Source organism: Pestalotiopsis fici, assembly GCF_000516985.1.
Source record: "Pestalotiopsis fici W106-1 unplaced genomic scaffold PFICI_Scf_10, whole genome shotgun sequence".
Classification (NCBI taxonomy): domain Eukaryota; kingdom Fungi; phylum Ascomycota; class Sordariomycetes; order Amphisphaeriales; family Sporocadaceae; genus Pestalotiopsis; species Pestalotiopsis fici.
In genome coordinates this window covers 2,439,888-2,453,688 of record NW_006917100.1, presented here as the reverse complement: position 1 = coordinate 2,453,688, position 13,801 = coordinate 2,439,888, and the positions used below count along the sequence as shown (strand labels likewise).

The 13,801-nt window shown below is 51.5% G+C and overlaps 4 protein-coding genes across 4 annotated transcripts; 2 read left to right on the top strand and 2 right to left on the bottom strand.

Annotated features, from left to right (window-relative positions):
* Window positions 1-114: 114 nt before the first annotated feature.
* On the top strand, window positions 115-968 carry PFICI_12988 (uncharacterized protein; the record flags this gene model as incomplete). The annotated part of the gene is made up of 2 exons (XM_007841569.1): window positions 115-152; window positions 218-968. 2 exons carry the CDS (start codon window positions 115-117, stop codon window positions 966-968), a joined length of 789 nt encoding a protein of 262 aa, XP_007839760.1.
* Window positions 969-2,120: 1,152 nt separating this feature from the next.
* Window positions 2,121-3,382, bottom strand: PFICI_12987 (Guanine nucleotide-binding protein subunit alpha; the record flags this gene model as incomplete). The annotated part of the gene is made up of 4 exons (XM_007841568.1): window positions 2,121-2,164; window positions 2,224-2,780; window positions 2,839-3,181; window positions 3,265-3,382. The coding sequence occupies 4 exons, from the start codon at window positions 3,380-3,382 to the stop codon at window positions 2,121-2,123; spliced, it is 1,062 nt and encodes a 353-aa protein (XP_007839759.1).
* A 6,924-nt stretch (window positions 3,383-10,306) lies between these two features.
* Window positions 10,307-11,530, top strand: PFICI_12986 (uncharacterized protein; the record flags this gene model as incomplete). Its single annotated transcript, XM_007841567.1, has 3 exons — window positions 10,307-10,346; window positions 10,673-10,773; window positions 10,871-11,530. The coding sequence occupies 3 exons, from the start codon at window positions 10,307-10,309 to the stop codon at window positions 11,528-11,530; spliced, it is 801 nt and encodes a 266-aa protein (XP_007839758.1).
* A 560-nt stretch (window positions 11,531-12,090) lies between these two features.
* PFICI_12985 (uncharacterized protein) lies at window positions 12,091-13,478 on the bottom strand (the record flags this gene model as incomplete). The annotated part of the gene is made up of 3 exons (XM_007841566.1): window positions 12,091-12,113; window positions 12,252-12,587; window positions 12,653-13,478. 3 exons carry the CDS (start codon window positions 13,476-13,478, stop codon window positions 12,091-12,093), a joined length of 1,185 nt encoding a protein of 394 aa, XP_007839757.1.
* Window positions 13,479-13,801: the final 323 nt, after the last annotated feature.

Sequence of the window (13,801 nt, the reverse complement as noted above, 5' to 3'; positions counted from 1 at the left end):
GATATATGAAACCGGTGTCGTAATCAACAAAAGACATTTCCAGAAAAGAGAATAAATCATTCTTGTGGATTCCTTCTTTATTTGCACAATATTGCCTATCAAACTGCCGACAACATGGCCGCAACAGAGCAAGCCAAGGTGAAGCTTTACTGGTACATTCCATCGTCACAAGATACTTTCAATGAGGTTTCTTTCTCTTACTGACGCGCAACGATAGGCTCGAAAAGTCAAGGGCGCAGGGCATCCTTTGGCTGCTCGAGGAGCTCAAGGTGGACTACGAGCTTGAGCTCTTCCACCGCAACAAGCAGACCATGTTGGCACCGCCCGAGCTCAAAAAAATACACCCACTCGGCAAGTCGCCCGTCATCAGCGTCACGGCGCCGGGCGCCGACAAGCCCATTGTCATTGCCGAGACGGGCGCCATTGCACAGTACCTGAGCGAGCACTGGGGCCAAAACAGCACGCTGGTGCCGAAGCGCTGGAAGGAGGGCCAGGAGGGCCGCGTCGGTGGCGAGACCGAGGCCTGGATGCGCTGGATGTACTTTCTCCACTACAACGAGGGCAGTCTCATGACGCTCCTCATGATGGTCCTCGTCCTCAGCACGATCAAGGGCCCAAGGGTGCCCTTCTTGATCCGCCCCGTCACCTCGGTCGTGGTCAACCAAGTGTTCAACTCCTTCATCATGCCCAACCTCAAGACGCACCTTGCCTTCCTCGAGGAACAGCTCGCCACGAGCGGTGGTGACTTCCTTTGCGGCAAGGACCTTACCACCGCCGACATTGTGGTGAGCTTTGCACTCATCAATTATCAGTCCAGGTTTGAGGAGGTCGGGACCTGGGCAGAGAAGCCAGAGAAGCTGTATCCCAAGGTGTGGGCCTACATCAACATGATAGATGCGCACCCAGGGTACAAGAAGTCAGCCGAGAAAATCAAGGAAATCGATGCCAGCTATGGCATTAAATGGTAGTGCAGCTCGGCAAATGGGAGCAACGGTGGTGTCGCTAACGTGCTCCTTGTGTACAAATGTCAATATGATATGCATGAAAGATTCCTAGGATCTGTACTGGTCTTGAACCGGCAGTCCATCAAGCTGGAAAAGAGATGGTTGATGAGGATTGGCCAAAACTTTCCGCCGCGTGTATTCATGAGTAATACAAGACTATTCTACATATGAGAGCCTTCCATATTATTGCAGACAGATACCGTGATGACGAACTGGGACGAGGGTGGCGAAGTACATAAAACAGTCGTGTTCGCTGGGGAGTATCATTTAATTTTCACAAACAGCCTCTCAGCCCATCAAAGTGTTGTGAGTTAGTACGTACACCAGCGAGATAAACACGAGGTACTCGTCGAGAGTCAAAGACATAGCTCTAATTCATGGACAGTCATACAACCGATATGACAAGTGAAAATCAGTATTGCTACCTGAAAGCCTCGTCGGCGACACCATTGATGATCGCAATTCGGGGGCGCGCGGTGGAGTTGGAAACAGTTCACCTGAGTTATCAAATTGGGAGGATTTGGTTTTGAAGAACGTTGTTTTCATCTATACACATCCGATTCGTTGGACAATTGCCACCTCTCATCCTGCCTACAGATCTTCCCTGGCATCTGCTTTGGTATTGTTTGAACACCCACCCAGCCCACCTCTGCCGGGTGGCTCATCGCTTCTTATCCGCTCGAGTACACTGCATGTCGTTCCTGCCCATTGTCCTGGGCGGCCATGTCTGCCACGGAAAACAAACAAAAGGAAAATTATAGAAAAGAACCAAGTACTCCACAAACACATAATTAAACAAGATATGTAACCGCTGTGGCTTTAGATGCAATCCTTGCCTATCTCTGCAGTTCCACGCTTTGGTGTCGATTTCTTTTTTATGCTCGACCGCGCGGTGGTTATGGTAAAACAAGGTCCCGAAGCCTAAACATGGCGTGAAGCGAGGCATCGAGACGGTTGGCACGGAAGGAGATCGAATGGCGGGCGTATGTGTTAAGAGACATGCGCTCGGCTTCATTAGCCAGAGGGTGACATTACTGGCGACCGTACTGTATTTGGTGAAAAAGGGAGGGGGTATTTTTTTATTCGTAGCATCGCATAACATTCAAGTGAATCAAATCAAATGAGACCACACAGGCGGAGGTTCTCTTGGATAATGATATCTGTGCCCAGTGTTAGTCAAAATGACATCGCAGCAAACATGCGTCCTTTTCAGTCTTACCATTGACAGCTGCCATGACGAAACGGATCTGGGTCGTATCCGTGGCGCAGGTAAAATGTGTGTAGATCTGCTTGGTTTCGTGCTGGTTGAGGCTGACGAAGCGGTTGAGGATGTAGTCACAAGCGGCAGCGTAGTCCTCACCACCCTCGTAGTCGGGGAAGTAGTTCTTCATAGGACTGACGGGGAGCTTCTCCTTGAAGCGATCGATCTTGTTCAAGAACAGAATGATCGACGTCTTGATGAACCATCTCGAGTTGCAGATGGAGTCGAATAGCGTCAAAGCCTCCTGCATACGGTTGACCGTCTCATCCTCGAAAAGCAGCTGATCGTACTCGGAGATGGCGACCAGGAAAAGGATAGTGGTGACGTTCTCGAAGCAGTGAATCCACTTCTTTCGCTCGGATCGCTGACCACCGACATCGAACATGCGGTAGGTCAAGTCACCAATGATGAAGGTGGTCTCGGTAATACCAGTTGTCTTGACACGGGATCGCAGGACGTCCTGGTCGTTAGGCATGTAGTCAGGTGCAGCAATTCTGGTAATGTTATCAAAGTAGCTGCGAGGATTCGTCGTTAGTGAGAGGTGGACCACATGCTGGAAGATAGGGGACTCACTATCGTGCAGAATCATTAAGCTGGTATTCACGCGACCGCTTGAAACACTCCTGAACACCACGGTCCTTCCAGAGAGCCTCGATGGCGTTGCCAACCTCCGGAGGCAGAACGTCACCCTCGATCTGAGCGGGCTGCATGAAGATGGTCTGGACGTGGTACTCCATTCGCTGGTCCTCAAGGGGAAGCTCCAGAGACTCCATAGCCTCGAGAATGACACGCATTGACTGAACCGTGTTGCTGAAGATGATCTCCTTGAAAGACTCTCGCTCGTCGCGCGAGTAGCCGCCCTCGTGAATGAGCTTCATTTGCTTCAAGATGGTCGACTTTCCGGATTCACCAGCACCTGACCGCAGAGTTAGAACAGAAGCTGGCATGCGACCGATGGTGGAATAAATGTAGAGATATGGTTGTTGTTTTGCTACTCACCCAGAAGAAGCATCTTGATCTCGTTTCGCTGCATCATCTTGTCTCTCTTGAGCTGGTTCTCGATCTCCTCGTTGCGGGCCTTGCCCTCCTTCTCCTCGGTACTCATTCCACAACCCATCTTGACTGATTTTTACACAGGTTTGACGATTAGTGGAAGGTTGGTGAATGTCGTATCGATATTGTATTTGTTTAGTAGAATGCGAAAGGAATTGTCGGGCTGCTGTCTACAAGGAAGCAATGACGGTTAGCGGCCGGCGGTTCTCGCAGAAAGAAAGATCAAAATTGTTCAGATGAGGCAGGCCGGCGAAAAGCGATTGACAGATGACGACCCGCTCGACGATGCGCTTGGTGCGACTGCTTCGCTTGTCGATTGAAGCTCCCGTAACAGGGGAGATTGAGACAGCGCGCCGGGGAGGGTCTCTCGAATGTCGCAGAAGTTGCCAGCAGAGATTTTGGGCCCGAGAGGGGAAAAGGTAGTCCCTAGGAGACGCTCGGGAAGACTGGCTCAATGGCGGTGCAGAGGATACGACGAGACGGGAAGTTGTATGTTGGCAGGTAGAATAAAGTTCTGCAGGCGGCGGCGGGTGGGCAAGCGAGCAAGCGAGCAAGCGGGCGGGCGGGCGGGCGGGTGGACAGGTGCGCGCCGCCTGCCTCTCTGAAGGTTCTTTTCTTTGGAGTGGGATTTAACCGCGAATCCAGTCCAACTTACCGATTGAACGAAGCAGCAGTATTATTACTGTATTTGTGATGTGTGAAGTGAGGCGCTGAGCAGCGTCGACAAAGAAGAAGAGAATGTCGTGAATAGAATTCACGATGGTAGGAGGTGAGAGAAGAAAATGGCTGGCTGGAGATGGGTTTGAAAGGATGCGCAAGCAGTTGCTCTTGGGGAGCCGACGACGGTACGATGGAAAAGAGAAAAAGGAAGTGAAAAAAAGGGTGGCCCCCGAAATGGTTTGATTGATTGGAAATTGTGACAGGACGCCAGTCTCCTGAAGTGGAAAAGGGAGAAAAAGCAGAGAGTCGACGACGCGGGACCAGAGTGGCCGAGTGGAGCTTGGGGAACTAGGAACTGGCTTCTGGTGCTAACTAACGCAGGCGGGCGACTGCAGAAAAACTGGTGCTGATGCTGGGAGCCCACTGGAGCCCTTTTTGGGGAGGGTGGGTTGACTCTAGTACGGTGTTTTAGTACCTTAGCTGCTGCCCACTGGGGCCCTTTAGCGTCGCACGCTTCTGGGCAGTGGGTTCACTGGGTTCTGGAGACATAGGAACTGGCTTGGGACTGGCTCTGGCATCGGCTTCGGCAGCATTCAATTTGCTTTGCGGACACACTGAACACACGAGTGAACCCTGTCACGGGCACGCCTATGTCAACAGCTAACCAATCGGAGCCCTGAATTTGCCCAAGAATGAGATGGACAAAAGGATACAAGCGGAGAGGGAAGGACAAGGGAAAAAAAATTGACAAGGGGAACAAGATGGGCAATCTGGGCCCTTGCGCTAATGTAGGCAGACCTGGCCCATGTTCTCCTTTCCTGGCCTGGGTTCCTCTTTGCTGCTTCTCTAGTGTACGGGAATCCTCATGGTAAGTTCATAGGTTGGTAAGAGTACCCAAAGGCAGTGTTATCAAACCGGATGGGGGTGAAGCACAGGCACTTGGTTGATCACTTCATGGCCACCATGCCCTTGAAGCAAAGCTTCTCAACGTTGTCTGATGCAGCTCATTGAGGTATCTCTCGCATCTTACATGACGCTGCCAAGTACATCAATGATTATGTTCCCCAGTTCATCGCTCCAGAGGAGCTACAGAGGATCAGCTCGTAATCCATCCCAGGTACACCGCGACTACAAACCATCGGCATCAGCGTTGCCCTGGAGCAGTCCTGGGGGGGTCATCTCATTGCACCAGCCCGCAAGTGGACTAAGCATGCCCATGCTTCCTCTCTGACAAGTCCCCGAATTTGATTTCATTGCAGTATTAGCAGGCGCAGACAGGCCTCTTTCTCCCTCGCCCGCTTCCGCCTCTCTCCATATCACGGACGATTACACGCACACAAGTAGTACTTGCGGTGGAGGGACAAATGGCTCTCTCCCAGCCAGGCCCCAGTGTCGATTAATGAACTCTTTACAGTAGGTTGTGCCAATTGTCGACGGCTCTGCGACCGCCCCTGACTCGGCGGCAGGCTAGAAACACGCTTCCATGGCTATGGAATTTCCATCCGCATCACGTCCACCGACCAAACCTGCGCCGATTCCCCTTTTTAACATGACTATTGCATTCTCTAGCTCGTAGCTAAAATGACAAAAGTCCAGTGGTCACCAGAGTGGTTAGCCAGAAGAAGAAGAGGCGAGAGAAGTGGACAAGTAGCCGGTGTGGTATCCGTTCATGCATCTGGGAGGACCTCCCCTCAAGCTTACCTAGGTAATGTAGGTATGTCTGTAGGTAGACATTAAATTACTAGTACTTGGAAGTCCTGCTGTTCGTGAAAGCAGGTAGCCAGCCACTAGCTAACGCAAGCATGGATTGTATACGTGATACCTAATTAGGTTACATATCCCCGGCTTATCCATTTTCCCACATGTTGACATGGGTGTGTTGAAATAGCATTGTCATGTCATTCGAATTTGGTACTGTGCGTTCCCTGTCCTGTTCCATCTCATATTCATCGGCTCTTGCCTTTTTAACATATACTACAAACAGGCGAGCAGGTCTGAAGAAGAATGAGAAGATCCAGCCAAGCTACATACTCACTATAAAAGTGGATATGTAGCGTGTGATACTCGAGATCTGGCTTTCCTGGCGCGATATTGTCCTCGTAATCGACCACGGACGGAGGCATGAGTTGCAGCATGGAATGGCCAATGCGATCACTGCCGCCTGCGCTATGACCTTCTTTGGTCTTTGACGACTTATTAGTAGTAGCACCATAGTTGCTATAACAGAAAGTTGCGGTATATATTCTCACGCAAGGGCTAAGTAGTTGGGGAGAATTGAAATGAGAACCATATTATAGCAACAAAAATCACCACTTAACAAATGTATCTACCTCGAGATCAAAGAAATGCAAATCTGGGTCTGCTTAGTAAATCAATCCTTAGTGTCCGTCGCACTGTGCGAATGACCCATATCTCATTTCGCGAATGAGCCCAGATCCATTTTCACGCGTTGCAGAGTCGGGACCATCTTTGGATGGAGCACAGGGACCGGGTTGGTGCTGGGCCAACTCCATCGTGCTGCTGCTACCTACATATGCAATTCGTGCTCATTATGAGCACTCGAGCTCTTCTTTATTTTAATTTTTTGCCTCTGTGGTCGGACTCGCCGGTCCACTGATGTTTTTTTTTTTTTTTTTTTTTTGGTGTCCGCTCACCTGTCAGCTGCAGGTCGTCATAGCCAGAAATGCACCTGCAGCCACACACCAGAGATCGAATCTACGAATAGCAAGCATCAGTGGCATTTGCTGAGGCTCACCTCACCATATTCGCGGGGGTGCTCGGGCCATTCTCGTGGACGCCCAGGATCTAAATATGGCACCCTGCTCATCCTCCCACCTACCTCACTGCAGCGCACGACGTACATGACCTACTCTAATGGTTACATTCAATGCCAGTGGTAGTCTGTCAATTTGATGTATGTAGCTCGTAGGTGATGACGAACAGCATGCGAAATCCTGCACGCCAGTGATACTGCTCCTCATGGACTGACTGCAGGCACAATGCAACGTCGTCCGAAAGGCTGATGTGATGGATCCAAAGCACCATCCTCGGACTGAAGCCATCAATCCACTCACCCGCCACCAGCTGCTCATGACGGCGGCAGATTACCGACAATGCAAAACTGCAAGACAGCAGCCAGTGGGCTGGTCCAGCTGACTGTTGTGTTGTGCTGCTGAGTGGTGGGCCCCACTGGATCGGGTTTGCATCCCTCTGCTGCCCTGCTGCTTGTTTCTGACCTGCATTGATTCAACCCCACCTACAATCATGACTCCGCCCAAGGATCGACAATAGAAGGACTTCTGCGACATGAAGCCAATTCGCTCATCACTAGTGGTATTACCGACCTACGGATGCTTGCCGGCTCATGACCAGCCTTCTGCATATCAATCAGACTACTATACCGACACATACACACACATATACACACACTATACTCTTTGCTTGCCGCGGTTTACTCCCTGTAGTCGGTTGTGTAGTATGCGCTTCCATTATTCCGTACCTGTATTACTTGGCAGGGCGTTGCTCTACATCAAGCTACCCAGACTGTGATCTGCCGGCTCGACAGCGCAATACACTACTTTGGCGTGTTATTCACACTAATTCAACCTCTTCCCATCTCTCCAGGGCGCCGCGCCTATTCCCTTGATTGCCAATTTCAACTTGACGACCGTTGGGACTTTCTCGGAAAGCTTTGGAAGTCCGCGCACACGCTTGTGCCGGGTGCAGTGACGGCCCTTTTGCTGCAGTGACATGAACAACAGCCACATTGTCCCACTCTTCCGAGAAAGAAGTCAGACTTGTCATCAACAGATGGAATTTGTGCTATACGTCAGGGTGTCCAGTAAAGGGTACGGATACTGCAAATACTCCAAAATGCTGAAACATTTCCAAGATTAGCCGAACATGTTCGGTATATGCGGTTCTCAGTGCGCAAAGACCCACCGCTGGTCATTGGCCTAGTGTTGGTAATGGTCCTATCCACTTTTCCTTTTCCCTCTCAAGATCTGCATCAGATGAAGCATACAAGACTCCGTGCCCCTGACACTATTCCGGATATGGCTCTGAGGCGAATACGCTACTAGTATACGTGAGGAGCTGTGCTGTTCCTCCAATGAACACTTTGAGATGCGAGCCTTGAAGGCGTCTCATCTCCAACCAAGTAATCATAATGTCGTCGTTATCGAAACTGCCATCCTTGTTGTCGCCGTTTTCTGACAAGGAAAACTTGAAACGGTATTCCCCGTGAAAAGGATCTGCTGCGACCACTTCTTCTAGAAGAAAATCATGCCCTCGTCTTCTTCTGCAGCTGTGCTGATCACCTGATCTGCAATTTCGACTATACGGGGAGAATCTTGGGCTGACTCGCGGCCAACCAAGCTGCTGGCAGTCCTGGCGGTTTGGCTTTGAGATGACCCTTATCGAGCTCCACACCAACCCATATGGCCTGCCTGCGCAAATGCCTAACATTGGAAATGGCCCTACTGATGACACTACATGACATACACTAAGATCTGAGGGACCGGCAGGCTTGCCACATGGCAAATCTAACCTGTCTGGAGCGGACCGATGGAAACATGCCGGATGAATCTTCTCATGTGCACTACCTACCTATGCCTATGTACGCTGCAAGCACATTGCAGGCAATCATGTAATTGTCTCGAGACGCATGCAAAGCTTGCAGCCGGGGTGGCAAGGCAAAGGTACGAAGAGCATGGCCTTGACGCCCAAGAGTCCATGACCTTGTCAACAATGACACGGTCTTCGACAAGGAAGGGGTTTACCTTGATAGCCATTAGATAATTTTAGCATCAATGGTGGCTGTTGAAGTTCGCATAACGACCGAAAGCCCTGCCAACACTTCAACAAAAGAGAGGGAGAGAGAGAGAGGGAGGGAGAAAACAGACAGCAATTGATCACAACTTCACGGTTCTGCCAAGTTCACAAAGACATTTATTCTCTAGGGCATTATCAGCACACACACTCTAGCTACAAGGCCACGTGGTTCACAATAATATCTTTTTGGAACTCTAGGAAGACTGGCCATGACATAGTGCCCGACTCCTTTTCAATCTTGTCCTCCTGTTCTGCCCAAATATACACTAGCGTGCCCACCACGCGAGGAACATATTCCGAAGTATACAAAAAAAAGCATCATCGTCCCTGGTTCTACGCAAGCTTCTAGATGACCGGCTGTCATGTAGCATGTTTCAGCATGCGCAGCCGAGCATCAGTATAATCTATACGGGCATACCGTTTAAGAACCGAAATCCTTCCAGGCGTCTCAAGTCTGACTCGAGTGCTTCTAGAAGAGAACGGACCAGTCACGGTTGGCATTCCCCAAGGTCCTGGAGCTGACACGGCCGCGCCACCTTGAAAAGTTCTTCTCCCTACTACGTACAACTTTGGCGGGAGTAGTTGCAGACTAAATGTAGAGCCAGCACGAAGGGAGTAGATCGATAGAGACCGATGCAGCGTGGCGTTCATACAACGAGCCAGTGATCTAAAATTTGCGGTAGCGCAGCGTACCTACCTGTAAGTGTAAGTAGATCAATTGGTAGGCAGTCGAGACTAGTACCTAGGTACCGCTTTCGCGAGGTCAAGAGCCAATGCCGCTGCCGGATTATTCCCAACAACAACTTTTTTTTTTCTCTCTTTTCTTTATCTTCTTCCTTTTTTTTTCCCCCTCCAAACTGGCAGGCTGGGTAATGTTGTTGACTCGGTACGCTAGCCGCAGCGCTCATGCGAAATTTCGAGTCGTGGCGTATGTAGCATAGCGCAGCTGCTAACACCTCAGCTATTATACATGCGAGCTTGACGTGGTTAGCTGCATTTTTACTTACCTCCAGCCTCCTATACCATCCCACATGGGGCTCCCTCGTCCGTCGGTGCTCATCCGTCTCTACACATGAGCAATCAGCTCAGAACAGAAGTGGCTTGGACTGACTGGAGATGGGAGATGGGAAATGGGAGATCACAGACGGGCCCAGACCAATGGTTTCCCTCTCGGAACTCGTACCCCTCGGCCAGCAGCTACTAGGCAATTGATACTACCGTCTTTTAACGCAGCAGAGAGAGAGAGAATCGTGTGTGTGTGTATGTGTGTGTGTGTGTGTCTGTGTATGTGTGGTGTAAATTCCGCCTGGACAATGCGCAAGTATCCGCTTTGTTGATCAGGCTGCTTGCTGTTGAGATTGCTCGTGCTGGCAACCAGGAGCGTGTTCAACCCATTCCTACCACTGACTACTACGTCACCTCAAATCCGATCACATTTCCAGAGTCAAGAGTCAGCCAGTCAGCCGCCCAACTGCCTTTTGACGGGATTATCACAATGTCGAACGCGATTCCACTGACGCGCCTAGGCGGAAAAGGTATGTTGCACCTGCAGGAAGGGTCTCGATCTCGTTTCCACCCCCTTCCTTCTATCAGATCCCCCCAGATTCCCGTATTTTTGGGTGGATGATGAAAGCGCGTGCCGGCACCTTGGGGGTAGCTCCGAGCTGTACCACCCGTGCAGCCGCTTCCCCCACAAAACCGCAACCCTCCAACAAAGAGCTCGAGCTGGTCATGATGATGGTGTTTGTGTCTATTTACCTGCCCGTCGGGTCTTCGAATTGCACCGCCGCCTGGCATGTTCTGATGATGCCCAATACATACCGCATAGAGACTTCCACTGACGTCAACTGATGTCATATAGCCTTCAATCACAGCGCGAACAACGATGCCGAGGCCGAGTATGACCGGCTGCGCGACCTCGCGCGTGAGGAGGCCAAGAAGCGCAATGACTGTTTCGATAGGGTATGTATTCCAATGTTCATATACGGCAAGGGCCTCGCTGCCTCCTCTGCTCCAAAGGCAAAAAACCCCTGACAGAAGGCGGCGGCATCATGTATAGTCCCACAAGGCATACGAGCGCGGCGACGGCGCCGAAGCCAAGGAGCTGAGCAACGAGGGCAAGCGACACGCGGCCAAGATGGACGAGTACAACAAGCAGGCGTCGGACTACATCTTCCGGGAGAACAACGCGACCGGGCGCGTTGCCGACGACACCATTGACCTGCACGGCCAGTTTGTCGAGGAGGCCGAGGACATACTCGAGCAGCGCATCCGCTACGCCCAGCAGCACGGCCAGACGCATCTGCACGTCATTGTCGGCAAGGGCAACCACTCGGCAAACCACGTTCAAAAGATCAAGCCCCGCGTCGAGCGTGTCTGCCAGGAGCTCGGCCTTCAGTACTCCACCGAGGAGAACGCCGGCCGCATCTACGTCAACCTCCAGGGCGGCAGTGCCGCGTCGCCGCCGCCCCCCTCCCAGCCTTCCGGACACCAGGGTGGTGGCTCTTACGCTGGCGGACATCAACAGTCGCAACCGCACCACAGTGGTCAGCAACACCATGGTGGGCAGAGTCAGTACCCTGGTAGTCAGCAGCAACACCAACAGCCACAACAACAACATGGTGGCCAGCAGCAGCAACAAGAGGATGGCGATATTGCTGAGAAGATTGTCAAGAAGATGCTTGTCAAGCTGGAGAAGGCTTGTTGTGTGATGATGTAGGATATATATTCAGACACAGTCCATGTAAGCTTTCTTCTAGAATACAAAATAATTGGGAAACCCTTTCAATGGTTCTAATCTTGAATGGCTGCGTTGGCTTGAATCTTTATTGAAACCATTTCCAAGTACTTATTGCGTCTACGAAGGAGGCATAGCACGTTTCATCGTGGTGAAGAGGTCAAATCAACATAAACTGATCCATTATTAAAGTGCCACGAGCAAAAACGGTATTTGAATTTCAAGTACCAAATAGAGGTGCCTGTCTTTTCCTCTTCTTTTGCTTTTCTCTACTAGGTACACCGTGGTATTCCGCCCCTTTTATGACTTTTTGACGCAACCGAATCCGAGATTAATTGTGCACAACCAGGTGACATGTCTCGAGAAGAGCTCGTCGAAAGAAATTTTTGTTCATAAGAGTATACCCCGAACTCCTTCCCCGGCTTCCGTCAAGTCACTGGTAGCAATCATGATCGTAGTGAGCTCACTATATTTGAGGTTTTGGTGGAGCGCCGTCAAGGTCATTCAGCCCAAATTTCTGCAAAGTTGCTCAGCTCCTCGTCCTAAGGAGCGTCGGGCTCTTCCACTAACATGATATCAGTATCTGTTTGCTGTGGATAAAATAACAATGAATGAATAGAGGGCCGAGAGACTCCATTAACAATTGCCAGTAGTGGGGCAGTACACGGGGTAATTTCTGAACGATCAGTACGGGATCACTTACTTATGGCTTCCGGAGGCGGGGGGTGGCCCTGCGCTTGAGCTTGAACTTGAGCATGTTGTTCATGGACTTGTTCCTCATGAAGTGTCTCTTCATATGCAACAATTTGGAAAGCTAGCTGTTTGGCTGCTGCCTCGATCATCAGCATTTGGCGAGTCCTCTTGTCTGCGGCACGGATGTCGGCCATGGCGCGCTCAATGGTGTATTTCACAACAGGATCAGCCGAAGCAGGCCCAGATACGTAATTGAAACCCCCAAGAGCAGCAGAGGGGATAGCTAGATTGTTGAAAGCCGCATCGCCCATCACTGTTCCTGCGTGAGCGGCCGGGTTGCGAGTTTCTGTGGAACACACAACGTGTTAGCCAGGCATGTTGGACTGTGGATGACAGCATCAGTTTTCTTACCATGGAATGAACATCTGGCTCCCGAAGCATTGAACCAACAGTTGGCACAACTACCACACATCTGACCATCCACGATCACGCAAGTCGTCCACGGTCCGTGGCCCTTGTGACAGTTCTTGCAGGGAACCGGTGCCGACTCGCCAGCAATGTGAGCAAATAAGGCTTCAACATTACTGCGTCTTTGCAGGTTAAGTTGCTGCTCTGGTCGCCTCTGCTGTGCCAGCCGCATGCCCGGCTCCCGTGCCAGCCGCTTCGCCAACGCACTTTCCACGATGACGTTCTGGTATCCTGACTGAAGAGCTAGACTCTCGGTGGTGTGGGATAAATCGTCGGTGCCATCGTGCTGGCCCATCTGGTCAAAGTCTGGATGTTCATGAGGGTTTACGCCCATGGGACCTGCACCGCTGCTGGCCAGGATGCTGGCGGCAGTGCTAAGGTCCATCTGCTGTTGCTGCTGTTGTTGCTGGGCGGCAGAGTGCTGGGCAGCGGCGGCGGCGGCAGCAGCGGCAGCCTCTGGATCGAAATCGCCGTGATGATCATGGTGCTGCTGCTGGTCAAGCTCGTCAGGCCCTGGGCCTAGGTCGTGCTCATGGCTGTGATCTTGTTCGGGATCATGCTCGTGCTCGTGCTCGTGCTCGTGCTCGTGCTCATGTTCATGCTCGTGCTCATGCTCATGGTGCGGCTCGAGGTCCGGGTCTTGGTTAGGGACGGTGTCCTGAAGTCCGGCGCGACGAGCAGCGGGACGACGAGGTGTGGCGGCGGGTTTTGTCACCTTTGAGGGACGACCTCGCGGCGGTTGAATGATGCCTCCTCTGGCGGCTGACATGGCGATGATGTCGTCGTCGGCTGTCAGACAGTTGGATGGAATCGCGTTGGAACTGATGCGGCAAATCAGCTGTCGGCAGCTGCAGCAGTGACAGTTGTTGCGAGATTTGGAGGGGGGGATTTTTTTCAGAGGTGTTTGGAAAGACGCGGAGGGGGGATCCCGGATTAGCTAAGGCACGCGCTGGACGCTGCCCCAAGCTCCAGGTCTCGTCCTCGAGCTGTCTGGTATCCCCACTATCATCAATGCATGTGTACTTTACATTCCTAGCGCCTACCTTACATAGGTGGCGCTACCACCACCACCACCACCGTACTCAAGAAGTG